This window comes from Sturnus vulgaris, chromosome 24 (assembly GCF_052056855.1).
Source record: "Sturnus vulgaris isolate bStuVul1 chromosome 24, bStuVul1.hap1, whole genome shotgun sequence".
Classification (NCBI taxonomy): domain Eukaryota; kingdom Metazoa; phylum Chordata; class Aves; order Passeriformes; family Sturnidae; genus Sturnus; species Sturnus vulgaris.
In genome coordinates, this window is record NC_142266.1 from 3,628,686 (window position 1) to 3,643,713 (window position 15,028).

The 15,028-nt window shown below is 50.3% G+C and overlaps 1 protein-coding gene across 1 annotated transcript; it reads right to left on the reverse strand.

The window, feature by feature from the left end:
• Positions 1-9,455: 9,455 nt before the first annotated feature.
• Positions 9,456-14,733, reverse strand: UTP11 (UTP11 small subunit processome component). The gene is made up of 8 exons (XM_014881332.2): positions 14,608-14,733; positions 14,423-14,484; positions 14,155-14,257; positions 13,807-13,920; positions 12,207-12,300; positions 11,810-11,940; positions 10,320-10,430; positions 9,456-9,734 (listed from the first exon to the last, which is right to left on the reverse strand). Exons 1-8 carry the CDS (start codon positions 14,668-14,670, stop codon positions 9,651-9,653), a joined length of 762 nt encoding a protein of 253 aa, XP_014736818.2. The 5' UTR covers positions 14,671-14,733; the 3' UTR covers positions 9,456-9,650.
• Positions 14,734-15,028: the final 295 nt, after the last annotated feature.

Below are 15,028 nucleotides of genomic sequence, written 5' to 3' on the forward strand. Positions count from 1 at the left end.
CCCGGAGCCCTGCTGCTCCCTGGTGCCAGGAGCACCAGGCTCCAGGTGGGGAATGGAGCCCACAGCTTCTCCCCAGGGCTCACCCCCAGAGCTGGGTCCCAGCTGCACTCCAGCCCTGTGCTGACTGCCAGGAGCTGGTAGCTGTGCTGCAGGCAGCACCTGCTGCTGTGCCAGGGGTTTGGTGCCAGGTGATCACCCCAGGACCTGCCCACCTGCACCAGGGGAGCCGTGCAGGGGCATTCCTGCATGCCCTGCCCCTTGATGCTCTCCCTCTGCTTTCCACCGAGACTGAGATCCACATGCAAGGATCTGCAGCTGTCCCTGAAGAGTGGCCACAGGGATTTCACAGGCTGCCAGAGCTGTGACCATGGGAAGCTCTGTTCTTTGCTGCCACTTATTCTTCCTCAGCAAGGAGGGTTTGGCAGCCCTGCTCTCTGTGCAGGCAGATCTCAGTCCTGCTCCCAGCTCCTGCTCAGCATGTATTTTTACCTTTTAATGAAAACGACTGCACTGCCTGAAGTTGCCTCTCAACTCTTCTCTGGGGCTTGGGTTGCCAAGAAATGATTGACACATTTAATAGAGGCAGTGGGTGCAGAGGAATCTGGCAGGAGCCCAGGCTCATGATACACAAAGGATACTGCCGTTCCTGCTTAGGTTTTCTGAGCCTCTGCTCTCTCAGAACACTCTGTCCTGTGGGGGGATGCTGCACTCTGGCTCTGGAGGAGCCCTGGGAACAGGGCAGGGCCTGAGCCATGGGGCTGGGGAGGAGGGTTTGGGGCAGGGAGGGCTGTGCAGGGGCTGCAATGCAGAGCCCTGAGTGCAGGCTGGAAAAGCCAAGCGTCTCTCGGTGCCTTTTTTGGTTTTTCTACTGCTTTGAGCTGCTGGGGTTTGTCCCCACACTGGGGTGAATGTGTACAGCAGATACTTGCCTGGTTTTGCATATACACGCTCGTGTGTGAACCTGCACGTGAAAGGGGTTTTTTCTTACATCTCCTGGAGAGAAACCCCCCTGCCATGCATGGACTAGTTCGGGAACAGCCCACACAGATTGCATTTAGCACACATACCTGTGCATGCGTGCTCCTCAACACTCACATGCACACATGTGAGCTCACCTGTACCTGTGGGTGTTCCCTGTCCCACACCTGAGCACTGGCATGTGCCATGTGACACCCACACACCAGACAGGTGTCACTCCAAACAAACCCAGCCCTTGGCACTGAGGAAAGTTGCTGCAGCCTCCTGTTCACACAGGAACACTGTGTCAGCCAACTCCAAGGTTTAGACCAGTACAGTCTGAAGGCTTTTTTCTCTGCAGCCTTCTGGGAGGTATCAGAGACTGACCCATGGCCATTGCTTAAGCTCAGGAGCAGGGTTAGGAACAAAGGAACAAAGCTGCCTGTCAGTCCCTGACCATGGGGTCTGACCTCGGCTTAGCCTTGTCCCGTTTGAAAAGCACTGTGAAACCACCACTAAAATCACTAATACCTCTCCCTTGGGTGTTTTAAGAGGGACACCCATTCCAGATGTCTCTGGAGAGTGATTTCCAGGAGCAGGCTAGATAAGGCATTTCTTGTGTATTCAATGCATACATTGTTCATCCCCTGGAGCTTCCCTTCTCCTGCAGATATAAAGGGCAATTTGTAGAGCTTACAAAGGCTTATTAAAATATCATTGTGAAAGGGTGACATAAGCACCTGAACAGAAAAGAATAGAAAATATTTGTCTCATTAACCAGAGACTTAGATGTCTTGTTTCCTCTTCCTTGTGTCTTCTTCCTATAGGAGGGTAGCACTCATTTTATTATCATGTGTGGAGAGAAAAGCCTCACTCCTTGGAAGATGTGCTGATTTCTGCGAAGCCTCTGCACCTGGTTTGTGCTGTGGGGCAGGCAGGCTGGGAGCGAGCATGCCTGGTGCTCAGAGGCCTGGCACATTCTTTCAAATAATGCCAAAAGAGCAGCATTATCTGCAGGCAGCACAGCCTGAGCCCCGTTTGTGTGGCCACAGCCAGTGTGGGCTGGGGCACAGCACGGGCTATTAGCATGTCATGAACACAACAATTACTCTGTCAGGGGCAGAAAGGGTTAGGGCCAGGCAGAGTTTTAAGAATAAAGGCTTGTTTGGGAGAATTATTCACTTGGTCCCTGCTGTAGGTGGAAGGCAGCAGATTAGAAGGAAACATTATCTCTCAGGGCAAGTTCAGGACAAATGAAGCCAAACTGGCACGGGCTGAGAGTCTCAATACATTATTCTCTTTGCTCTACAAATCTGTGAGAACAAAGTGCTCAGTGTAAATGTTCACCAGGGCCTTTTTTACCCCTGTAGGACCACAAAAGTTCAGCATGAGATGAAGGGACACGTGTTGGCTATTAGTCCACTACAAAGAGCATTTCAGTTTAGAATTTAGAGCCTCATAAAAACATTATTGTCTGTATCCCAGAACATTTGTTTGTTAGGGCAACATGGACTGAAAAAAAAAAAATGTTCCCCTCTGCACAGTTGTGTGCCTTACCATGGCTAGCTCACCTCAGGGGCTACCTCAGCCCCTAAGCCTGGTGTCACCCTGAGGACAGCCCCTGAGCCTCAGCTTCAGCACCAGTCCTGTCATCTCTGCAGGCCAAGAAGGATTGTTGCCCTAAAGAACACTTGGCCTGCTGTGTTTTGTTGCAGCAGGAGGTTGCACCTTGCTCAGGGCTCTCTCCCCCACCGTGCAGTCCTGCACGAAGCCTCCGTGCACATTTCTGGCTCTGCTCTGCCCACGTGTGTCTGTAATTTTTGTGTTCACCAGGTCTGAGGCAAGGAAGAAGTTTTATGTCCAAGTGAAAACGCCAAGGATCACAGAACCCTTGCCTTCCCCTGCCTCAGAGATCCCAGTCCAGCTCTTGGGAACACCAAGGCATTTTTCCCTTCAGCCAATCTCTGCCATCAGGAGCCCTCCTTCCTGAGGCTGCTGGGGCTCAGCCTCCTCAGGACTGACAAACCAAAACCCAGCTGAAGCTGCTGGACTTGGTCTTGGCTCTCGGAGTGGAGTGCAGTGGATGGCAGCATAGATCAGAACACAGGATCTGACAGTCCCTCCTGGACTTGCAGGCTGGAATAAACAAAAATTATGGACAAGCATTCACGAGTACATCTATGACACTTCTGGGTTGTAAGCTGCTTGCTGCCTTCCTGGTTTAGAATGATTTTGACAAAAAGCATCCATATGATTTTGATATACTTAAGCCCATGGCCAGGCTTTATAAGATGCTTGGCAATCTATGGGACAGTTTTCAGAAGCATTCTGTTTTGCATTTCAGTTGTCTTCCAGCTACCAAGATGATCAGCTCTGGGCTTAGTCAGTAGTGGGAGGAAGGTTCTAAGGACTTTTGCAGTAGGAGACTCGGCAGGGCCACCCCAGGTCTGTCCCCAGTGTCCCCAGGACTCTGCCAGGAGCTGTGGGCAGGCAGTGAGCATGGCTCAGAGCAATCCTCATCTCCCCCAGATCTGTTTGTCCTCCCAGCCTCAAAGGCAGCACACAGCATCCACTGCTTCCTCCAACTGCACAAGGATCATGTGCTTTTAAAAGGCTAAAAAAAAAAAAGGTGGAATATATTATCTATTCACAAAGTCATTGTAAATATTAAAGAGCCCATGAGGGGAAATGTCTCTGATGATGTCTTTTCAAGAGTGTGGGAGAAAAATCCATGCAAAGGCACTATTGAGGCTATGGCCAAAAGGCAAGTGATGCTTTGAACTTGTTCAAAGCCACAGGGTCGGCAGTCTTTCTGGGACTGCAAGGGGAAGCAGCTACCCATCTCTCCTCAGAGTCAGCTAAAAGGTCACTTCAGCAAATCCACAATTTAAATAGAAGATAGTAAGTCCCAGAGAGAGCTATTTGAAAATAAAATACATCAAAAGTGAGATAGATGCATCTGAGCAGCAGAGGTCCTGGAGAGCTTTGGCTTTGTAACAGAGTGTGCAGTGCAGGGAGGGGACAGGTACCCCAGGTGCTGCTGTGGGTGCACCTGCAAGCACCTGTCACGGCAGGGATGGGAAGGGAGGCTCCATCCCCCTGCCTGCATCCATTCCCCCCTCCAGCTCTCTGGGCAGCACAGAGCAGCCAGGGCCCTGGGAGTCTGTCCTGCCCTGCCCCACCAGTACACCCAGAACCACATCCCTGCTGCCACAGTGACTGTCAGGGCCAGGAGGAAAGAACCATCTCTGGAGAGGCCAAGCCCTGGGAAAAAGCCATGGCTTTGGAAGACTTGTCTCCCGTGCTCCTGACATGTCCCAGGAAAGGACAGAAGATCAGTAAAACTCTGAGGAGATGCCTTGATTGGAAAGGCAAGCAAAGCAAAGCAGTCCATGGTGTTATGTAATGCAGCTCTGTTGAAACAGTGCAGGAAAGTTGCCTTGTGCCAATAAATCAGGCAGCCATGGAGGAGCAGATGTGAATCACACCTTGCTTCATATGCCCTGCAGTGTTTTCACTTATTGTTCCAGTTTTAAAGATTAATGGCACTCAGAGATGAGTATTAGCTACGCTTCCATTTCATACTCATTATCAGAAGAGCTTTTTTCAGCATAATTAGCATGGATCAAATTTTCCAAGTGGCTTGGCAGACTTGCTGCTGTTCCTTGGCTGCTAAGAATGCCTGGGACGTCCCAGTGCTGCTGCTGGGTGCACTGGACCCCTGACTCCTCTTAGCACCACGTAGCCTTTAAAGGTGGAGAGAGAAGGAGCACTACTGAGATGACAGATGCTGCAGCCCAGAAATGGGGGTTCCCTGACCTGGGCTGCCAGGAATCCCCACGTTCTGGCACAGCTGGTGGGGGTTGAGGGGCTGGCAGCCTGTCCATCACTAAACAGGAGGTTCTGGCTGCACTGAAGCCCCAGTGCTGGGGCTGATCTCTGCTCCAGGCTGCTTTGTGTTGTCTGGGCACTTGTGCCTGGTGACCAGCAGATCAGGGCATGAAGTATTTGATACCTGGGAGTAACCAAGGTGGGTTACCTGCACCAGGAGCCCAGCCTGGCTGTGGGGCAGGAGGTGTGGGGAGAGTGAAGGTGGCTTGGGAGGGCTGCAGGAAGTGGTGGCTGGGGAAGGGAAACTTGCTGGCATCTTCCAGGGCTTATGTGGGATGGCTGCATGGGGCTGGGGCAGGCTGTGAGTGCTGTGTCCCCCCCAGGGCTGCGTGTGCTGTGCCTGCAGGGGAAGGTGTTGGCAGTGTGGGGGAGATCAGTGGGGAGCAGGTAGGCTGTGGGTGCTTGTGTGTGCCTGCCAGTGGTCTGGAGAAGGCCAGGGAGCACAGTGCTGAGCTGCCTGCTACACCCAATCAACCCGTGATCGTTTCTATCATGAAGATAAACTGGCCATTGTTGCCAAAAATAAATGTTAGTGTTCCAAATCCACACTTCAATAGCACCAGCTCATTAGAGATGCATATCATTTGGCTCCAGTCCCACACCTTCTAGCTCGTTATAAATATGCAGTTGCTGCTGGCTCTACCCCAATCATCTCTGCAATCAGAGCTTTTAATTAGGTTAATTAAATTGTATCAAACCTCGCAGGGACGCAGTTCACTGATGCTGATGAGGCAGCCAAAACAGACCTTAACTCTAGCTCTAATGAAGGCCCTGCTGCAGCTAATAACAATGCATAATAAATTAGTGCTTCCCTAGAAAGGTGCATCGGGGCTTGCGTTTCAGTAAATGATGATCTGTATGCACTAATTCACTATTGCAGTCTTTAGGTCTGCCAAGCCAGGGACATCCTGGGAATAGGTTCTCACTAAATAATGGGCTCCTGCCTGCTTGGAGCAATGCTGCTCACCTGGGTTCTCTCAAGGCACTAACGGCTTCAGGTACACAACTGTGAGACAACAAAGCAAATATTTGCTGCTTTCACCTTGCTCAGCCCTGGGTCCACTCTTGATGCCTGGCACCTTTCAACAGAAGCAGCAGCAGGTATTTATGTATTTATTTGAAACCTTCTGTAATGGAATTTGGAGAGGAACGTTTTGTTTGGAGGGAAAAGGGTGGCTGTGTCCAAGTGTGGGGATGAACGGGGACAGTGCCCTGTACACAGACTCTTCCCAGACATCAGCAGCCCCATGTTGCTCCTAATCAGGTGGGAAAGGTCCAGGTGGCCAAGGAGCTGTGGAACAGAGAGGTTTAGGGCAGCCATGCTGAGCAGCAATTAGTCATTCCTGATTTACATTCTGCTCTTTCAACTCCCTGCTGTGAAGCTGCTCAGGCTTGAGTGGAGGAACTTCACCACCCTCTTCTCCTTGGTGCCCTCGGGCAAGACACCTCAGCTGAACCTGGCTGTAGGGTCCTAGGGACCAGCAGGGCCAGGGCAGCCAGTCCTGCAGCTGGAGACACCTGTGCCCAGCCCACAGTGCCACTGGTGACCCTGCAATGGCAGCACCTGGTGGGCGAGTGCGGGATGATCCGGAGGGTGTGTGCTAAGCAGATGGAAATTCCCAGGGCAGCACTGGGAGCAGTGGCATGGGTGGGATCAAGACTCCCTGCTATCCTTTGTTGAAAGAACACAGCCTGGGGTCCTCCAGAGGCTCTGGGGGTCCCTCTGGCTGCTACAGCACGTGGCCACTGATGGAGACCCCACAGTAGCCACCCTGGGGAGATCCAGAGCACCCCCAGGCAAGTCAGCTTCTGTTGCCGTGCCCCAGGGACCCCGCCGTGCTCTCCAGTCTGGTTCAGGGTTGGAAAATGGGGCCTACAGGAAAGCAGCTGAGAAGCCTAAGGGCTGGTTATGGTTCTCCTGCTAGTAAAATATATTGTTGCAGCTGCCTAGAGATAATCCTGCAAGTGTAGTCTGCTATTAACTTTTATAGACAGTCATTATCAATTGAGTTCTTCAGGACTTGAACAAGAAATTACACTAAATGATTATATGGCACAATATTACTGAGTCACCTGAAACCTGAGCTGTGAATCTGTGGGGTATTTTGATATCTGTATCTTTCAAGCTGTAGGAAATCTCCTTGCTAAAGAACCTGTTGGTTCAGCTTTTGATGGTATAATTATCACAAACAAAAAATAGCTGTGGGCATTTTCTCACTGTCCTGCCTCATGAGGGTCCAGCTTGAAGATGACAGATCCCACCCATGTCTCACTTTAAATCCTATGCTGTAGTCCAGTGGGCTGGGTTTTTGACTCAGTTATAAGGTATTGGCTCTTTCCAGATCCTTGCTGAAACATTTCAGTGCTTTAGTATGAGGATACCAAAGTAAAGGCTTCGGGAGTCAAAGAGCAAGGTCTTTGAGAAGGTGTGGATTTTTTTTCCTGGAAGCCATTGGGAATTCTGCAGGGCAGCAGGTATGAGTCAGCCCTGTCTGCTAACACAGAAGTTCAGAAATCAGCACCTGCCAAATCCTTCATCATTGCAGGCAGGGATAGGCGAAAAATATTTGTGCACAAGAGCTGGCACCTCCTTTCAGTCTGTTATGGCCACAAGATGATAAATCACTCCACAGGCTATGGGATTTGGAGGTCAGGGTCCAGCAAGAAGCCTGCTCAATGTGACCACTATAGATGTAACAGTGCTCTGTTTTCCCTTTGTTAAAACCTTCATGCTTTCCCAGGGAAAAGTAAATCAGAGCAGGCACAATCTTTTCTACCCAGACCCCATATTGTGATCATGAGTCTGTGTGTCCTGGCTGGTGCCAGTGGACACCACCACCCCCAGGACAAGCATTGTGGACCTTGACCAGTGACTGCTCAAAGAAAGCCTGGCAGTTATGTTATGGCATACATATGTTATACACATCCCTTAACATATCCCTGTTATGGGATGCCTACTGCGTCCTGTAACACCTCACTCCAAATCAGGAAGAGATGCCTCCCTTCCAGGGAATGGAAAAGAAACTTATGTCCATTCCAGCACTTGCTCTGCAGTGGGACAGAGGTGGACAAGGCTGGGCCTGGCCAGATTGCTGCTTTTCAATTCCTGCTACAGGACTCCTCGAGGGTCTCCCAGCACAACTGCTGCTTTTCTTTCCCATCCTTTTCAGCAACGCTCTGGATGCAGGTAAAATTAACCAAAGGCAAGGATGAAGTATTTATCTATTCAAACCTCAGCCTAAGAGGGATTTCCCTTCGCAGGCAGCGGGGACCCCGAGGTGCGCGGTGACCCCGCGGGACCGGCCCGAGCCCCGGGGCGGGCACGGGGGACACGGCCCCGCTCCGTCCCCGCCGCGCGGCGCTGCTGCCCCCTGCGGGCCGGCCCCGGAACTGCGGCTGCTCCGCCGAGCGGGGAAAGGCTGCGCGGCTCCGGGGAACCGGAGCGGAGCGGACCGAACCGGACAGGACAGGACCGAACTGGAGCGGACCAAACCGAACCGGACAGGACAGGACAGGACCGAACTGGAGCGGACCAAACCGAACCGGACAGGACAGGACCGAACTGGAGCGGACCAAACCGGAGCGGAGGGGACCGAACCGGACAGGACAGGACCGAACTGGAGCGGACCAAACCCGACCGGACCGAACCGGACCGAAATGGACCAAACCAGACCGGACAGGACCTAACTGGAGCGGACCAAACAGGACTGGACCGAACCGGAGCGGACCAAACCCGACCGAACCGAACCGGAGTGGACCAAACCGGACCGAACCGGAGCCGCCGCTGTCACACGCAGGGCTTTGTTTTCCCCTCCCGGCGCTTCACAGCCGCTACAGAATCCGCAGACTCCAGGTTCTGCACACTCTGTGTACCCTCCCCTGAAAGGTTCTCCCCCCAGTTCTCTCTGCGATGGCAGAACAACGTCTGGAGCTGCAGTTAAGCATGTAAAAACATCGCGTTTCATCACCCAGCTGCTGGTAAAGCTCCAAAGTAGGTAGGGCCTGAGAAGAGCATCTTTTTTCTCTTCCCTCCTTTGCAGCCCATGTGCTTATTGCTGGCAGCGATAGGGTGATGGGGAGAGATAAGGAAAGGAATGTTCACACGGAGGCTTCTCTGAACGTGCCTGGGCTGCTCCAGGACACTCTGGATGTGTCTGCACACCCCCCAACCCTGGCAATGCAACCGGCCCGAGGAAAACCCAGAGGACAAACTCTTGTCCCACACTTGGCTGCTGCATTGTCTCTCCGTACACAGAATTTTGGCACTGCCTCAGTTTGGACTGAAGCAACTCTGGAGGAAAAGCACACAATAGAATAGTGCAAATAGGAAAATGAGATGGATTGGGGGATGTTGGTGAAACGACTAGAGAGTAATTCACCTTTCACCTGCTTGAAAAGACAGCTGAAAACGCTGAGCTCCACTCTCATGGGTTTGGACAGGTCCTGCTCAGCCCCAGAGCTGACAATCCCTAAGTATCTTCCCCATCCCTGGGCTGTACTTAACCCACCTCCCTAACCTTCCACTCTGACTTTGACTGTTCACTGATTGTTTATGGTGCATCTTACCAGGACACTTAGGTAAATCTCATGGCTTCCCACTGTAAATATCAAGAGAACCGACAAACTCTGGTTTATTAATCAATTAATTAGATAAAACACACTGATGGCTACCACAAGCCCACAGTGATTTGTTTTAGCAAAGTGCAGAGCTGCAGTCAAGAGCAGGCTGGCACCAGCCCTTCTCCAAGGGATATGGCTCCTCCTTTCTGAGCACAGACTGGAACAATTATTCAAAGGAATGGCTAACGTTTCCGCTGAAACTTGAATTTGTAAATAGCTGGACTAGTCCTTGTTTCCTTCTTCACCTTTACTTTATGAGTTTTGTCCTGGAAAAAAGAACAAATACAAACATTTGCTGCCATGCAAGGAGAAAAGCCACCCATACCCACATAAATCAGAGAATCCCTCTCTGGGTCTGATCATAAAAGAGAAGTGATCACTTTGCCCTGTTTAGGTGGGGATTATGATTTTATCTGGTCTTTTCCCCTTCAGGCTGTCAGGCACAATCTGTTTTGCCCACAACCACCAGAGAACAGGACTCCCATTGAGACAAGTAATTTCTGTGATCATTTTGATTTTTAAGACCTTCCAATAACTTAGAGAAATGGTTCCCTGCTTCTAACCCCTAGTGACACTATTGTGGACTCCTTTTGAGTGCCATTTTACAGCTGAGTCTTTGTCCTTGCTGACAAGGTGAGACTTGGACTAGCAGATACAGTTTACTGGAATGTTTAATCTTCTTGCTTTTTCCACACTAAAAGAGGATTACTTATCTTTAGAAGTTATCTAGAGGTGTCACTATAAAAGCAGAATGAAGAAACAAATACAACATATACAACACACATTAATACCAGCCCTAATGACCTGAACAGAACAGAACAGACTTGGAGAACCAGACCCAAATCCCTCACCAGAAGATCCTTCCGTGTCTGGATTTTCTGTGAGATGACAAACATGGCCTTCTCTCTCTCGATGCGCTGCCTCAGGAGGTCATACTGGTTCTTCCTCTGCTGGGCTAATTTCTGGAAACAAGAAAAAAAAAAAAAAGCTGTTTTAAGACAGAGATGAACTAGACACTATGGTCTATAACCTTCGAATTTTAATGTCGGATGCAAGAAAACATTTGACTCCCTAATGTAAGTCCACTTTGTCCAGAGGAGGGAAAACAAAAAAAAAGGACACATCCAAAGGACACAGAGACCAGTTCCTGAAGTGCTCAGAGCCTGCAGAGGCCTCTCAAAATGCAACTTGTTGGGTCAAGTTTGCCTAATGAGAGTGGATAGCTTTCCCAGCACAGGAACAGTATTACTGCAGGTGTGATTTAAGTAATTAAATTAAGGAGAACAGATCCCAACATGTTTAAAATATGACTCAGACATTTAGGAGAAAACTAGTCAGTCTAGGACTCGTCCAGCTGCTTTACTGACAAGTCAAACTGAGACAGCTGGCAGGAGGAAAGGGACCACAGGGTGTTTATTATCTGACATCTCAGTCAGAAAAAACAGGTTAAAAATTTACCAGTCGGCAATTTTAAGACAACTATTTTTACCTTACACACAACCAACTCATACTCAGAGGACTGTCCAACAGATCTGAATTACCCAAGCAGAATCTACAGCAGTAAAGCCAAGTGTAGCTACTTCTATGACACTAAAACATAAGAATAAAAGCTGATTGAATAAGCAATTCATGCTGAAGAATCATGAAACAATTCAAAATAGGAAAGCCAGGAAGTGAGACTATAGCCTAAATGGCTTTAGGAAGGAAAGCAAGGAGACAAATCTCAAACCATTTTGGGCTCAGAACCAAAGTGAAAAATACTGTAAGTTCAGGAGAGACAACAGAGACATCTGTGTTGGATATATATATATATATATATATATATATATGTACATACATACACACACACACCTAATATACACCTAATTCAAGGTGCAAGGGGTTTTAGGGAAGTGTGAGGGGAGAGTTAACAGTGGATGCTGAAAAAAATTACACCTGAAACTGCAGCAGTCTAATAGATAAAGATAGAAAAAATAGCAAAGATAGTCCCATGGGTATATGTTCCCTTATAGAGGAGAATTATCAGAGTTTTGCAGGGACACTCCCTAATTAGATCTACACCACTTTTTTCTGGCCTGTACACCACAACTTATGGTGGTCCATCCTCAGTGGACTGGGATGCAGTGAAAAGAGTACTGTATGTTAGTCCAGGAGAAGATGTGACTGCAGGCTCCAGGCAGTCAGTTGGTGATTAAATAACATCCAGTACTGCCTTGTGTCAATAAAAGTTTTAAGAAAACAATTATGTTCACCTCCACAATGGTGCAATTAATGCTTTTTAGTGCTTGTCATATAAAAGATGTAAAACATGAAGAACTCTGTAGGGCAAACACAGCAGTACCTTTAGGTGGGCAGGATCAGTAGGTCCCTTCACTGTCTCTTTCTGCAGTGTTGCAATGGTTGGTCGGTTGTACACTCTATCCACGAGCTCAGGAACGGTGTCCAGGTGAGTAGCAATATCAAACTCCTGAACTATACATTAAAAAAAAAATAGGAATAAACTTCCATGGACTCTTTCGATCAGCAAACCTTCCAAACACATTGCTACAGTCAGCAACAGGAGCCCCAGCAACACAGGGTCTGCAGAAGTGATGTCTAAGCTTGTAACCAAAAGGGATTTCTAGAGCACCCGAATTTTTATTCCTGAGGAAAATAAATGTATCTATCTTTCTTTTCTTTATGGAGCGACAGTCCACATTAAGAGGTGACAGAACAAGTCGTCCCGGCTCCAGCCTCACCTTCCCGCTCCGTGTCCACGAAGAAGAGATGCCGGCGCGGGCCGCTCCCCGCGGCGTCCAGCAGGTGGAGCTCTGCCTTCAACCGCTCGATTTTCTGCGGAGAGTCCAAGCGTGGCCAAACTCAGAGCGAGTAAAACCAGAGGACGCTGCTGTTACAAATAGCCCAATTCCTCCTTCCTTTTTTCATCTCTGAAAACACATCTAGTCTATATTTATGATGTGTCTTCACTGCCTTTCCAGACAGAGGGTTACAGTGATTCCTGCTGTTACCCAAGCAAAGTGCACACATCCACCTGGCAAAACTGAGTCCTCTGTTTGGCAAAGGGGAATGATTGCCATGGAACCACCAGCAAAAGCATGAAGGGAAGTTTAAAGCTGGCTTTGATTTTTTGTCCCCAGTGAAAATTGGATTCTGTTTTGTGAATCAACATCAGAGCATACCACATCTTCAGAAGAGGATCATGTTTTTGTGGATTGCCAGCCCACCATATTCCAACAGCCCACCTCAGATTATTCTCCTCAGATGGGAGACCTCCTAACTCCAACAGGAGAGTGTAGCCAGGGGTCAGTTAGTCCCTTCTCTCAATTAACAAGGGTTTTCCCCTGTACTCAGCACTGGTGAGGCTGCACCTTGAGTGCTGTGTCCAGCTCTGGGCCCTTCAATTTAGGAAGGACATTGAGATGCTCAAATGTGTCCAGAGAAGGGTCTGGAACACAAACCCTATGAAGAATGGCTGAGGGAGCTGTCTAGCCTGGAGAAAAGCAGGCTCAGGTGAGACCAGAAAGGTGATTGTAGCCAGGTGGGGGTCAGTCTCTTCTCCCAGGCAACCAGTGACAGAATGAGAGGACCACATCCTTAAGCTGCACCAGGAGAAGTCTAGGCTGGACTAAACACTAGGAAAAAATCTCGGGGCACTGGAATGAGCCAGGGAGGTGGGGGAGTCACCATCCCTGAAGTGTTTAAAAAACTACTTGATGTGATACTCAGTGCCATGGTCTGGTTGAAAAGGTGGTGTTAGATCACAGGTTGAACTTGATGATCTTAAAGGTCTTTTCCAACATAATTAATTCTGTGACAGGACAGGAGGAAACAGCCTTAAGCTATGCTGGGTGAGGTGCAGATCTGGTATTAGGAAAAACTTGTTCTCTGAAAGGGCAGTCAGGCATTGGAACAGGCTGCCCAGAGAAATCACCATCCCTGGAAGTGCTCTAAAGGCATGTGGCTGTGACACCTGGGGACACACAGGTTAGTGGTGACCATGGTGGTGGCTGGGTGAACAGCTGGACTTCATGATCTGAGAGCTCTCTTCCAACCTCAGGGATTTCATTTCTCTATGAACATGCTACGCAGAAATATACATTTAAAGTCTTGAAATTTACATAAAGTCACTGCATCCTATAATAATGCACAGTGTCATTTATAATCACCACACCTTTAGGCTCTATATCCAGCACTCCACTGACACTTCTATTGTCCTTTCCAGCACTGTACAAAACAGACTTCACCAAACAAACACAATCACCAGCAGCAACATCAAGAACAACACAGTAAAAAAACAATTCTGAGAAAACTAGAAAACACTAAAGTGTGAGTTATTACCTTGGCTTCTGCAACTCTTTTCATTTCTACATATTTAATATCCTGTGTCCTCATCAGTTTCAGCTGCTCCGGGGTAACTTCATCCTTTGGTTGCTTTGTTACATGGACTCCATCCTACAAGCAGACAAACACAGCATTTACAGACAGCCCATCCCACTGTAGGGCCTACTAACAGCAGAACTTTGTCCCTTGTCCCTCATTTTCTTCAAAGCCTTCTACAGGCATCAAACCAATTTTTCTCATTTATCTATTAAGTCGTAAATTTAAATCAAAACAAGGTAGGGGGCAAAAAAATGTGACTTAGAGCAACAAAGTGTAATCCTGCCTGAAGGCAATGGAGGTTCTCACCTTGACCTCAGCGCGTATCATTTTGAAGTAGAACTCATCGGGGTTCTTGTCCAGCGCTTTCTTCTGCAGCGCCCTGAGAGCATTCTGCTTCTTGTGGTAGTCACTGGGGAGGATAAAACCAACAATCAGAGCTGTTCAACAGCTTCTCCGTGCTCAGCCCTGCTGAGGCGCCGAGTCTTTCCCAGCGAGGCTCAGAGCTCGGAGACAGCGCAGGGAAACCCTCGGGGAGACCCACCCAGCGCCGCCCGCCCCTCGCGGCCGCACTCACTGTGCTCGGAGCCGATAATCCTTCTTCTTCTCCAGCAAGCCCAGCTTCGCTCGGGCGGCGGGCTACGGGAGAGACAGGGAGCGTGAGGGGGAGAGAGCGCGGAGGGCCCGGCGGGGAGGGCCCCGCGGAGAGGGAGCGCGGAGGGCCCCGCTAGGTCCCGGCCCGGCCCGGCCCGGCTCACTGACCTGGCTCCGCTCGCGGTGCGGGCGCTGCCGCGCCTTGGCGGCTTTCCTGAAGGCGGCCGACATGGCTGCGATGGCGGCTGCGAGCGCCGGGCCCGGGAACGCGCGTCCACACGCGGGGCGCGCGCCGGAACAGGCGGGGCCCGGGGTCAGGAGTCAGAGGCCGCGCGCCCCCGCCAGGAGGCGCCGTGTCCATGGCGACGGCTGGAACGCGCGCGCGGCCCCGAGCGGGGACCCGAGCGCGGCCCCGAGCGGAGACCCCCGGGTCATGGGCGGGTCCGGCCGCTGCCGCCGGGACAGCCCCACGGGCCGAGCGCCTCCGGTCCGCCCGCCGCCGCCCAGAGCCCTCCCGCGGAGCTCCCGTTCCTGCCCGCGGGAGGCGAGGCGCCGGAGCCGCCGCCCCGAGACGGGGGATCCATCCCGC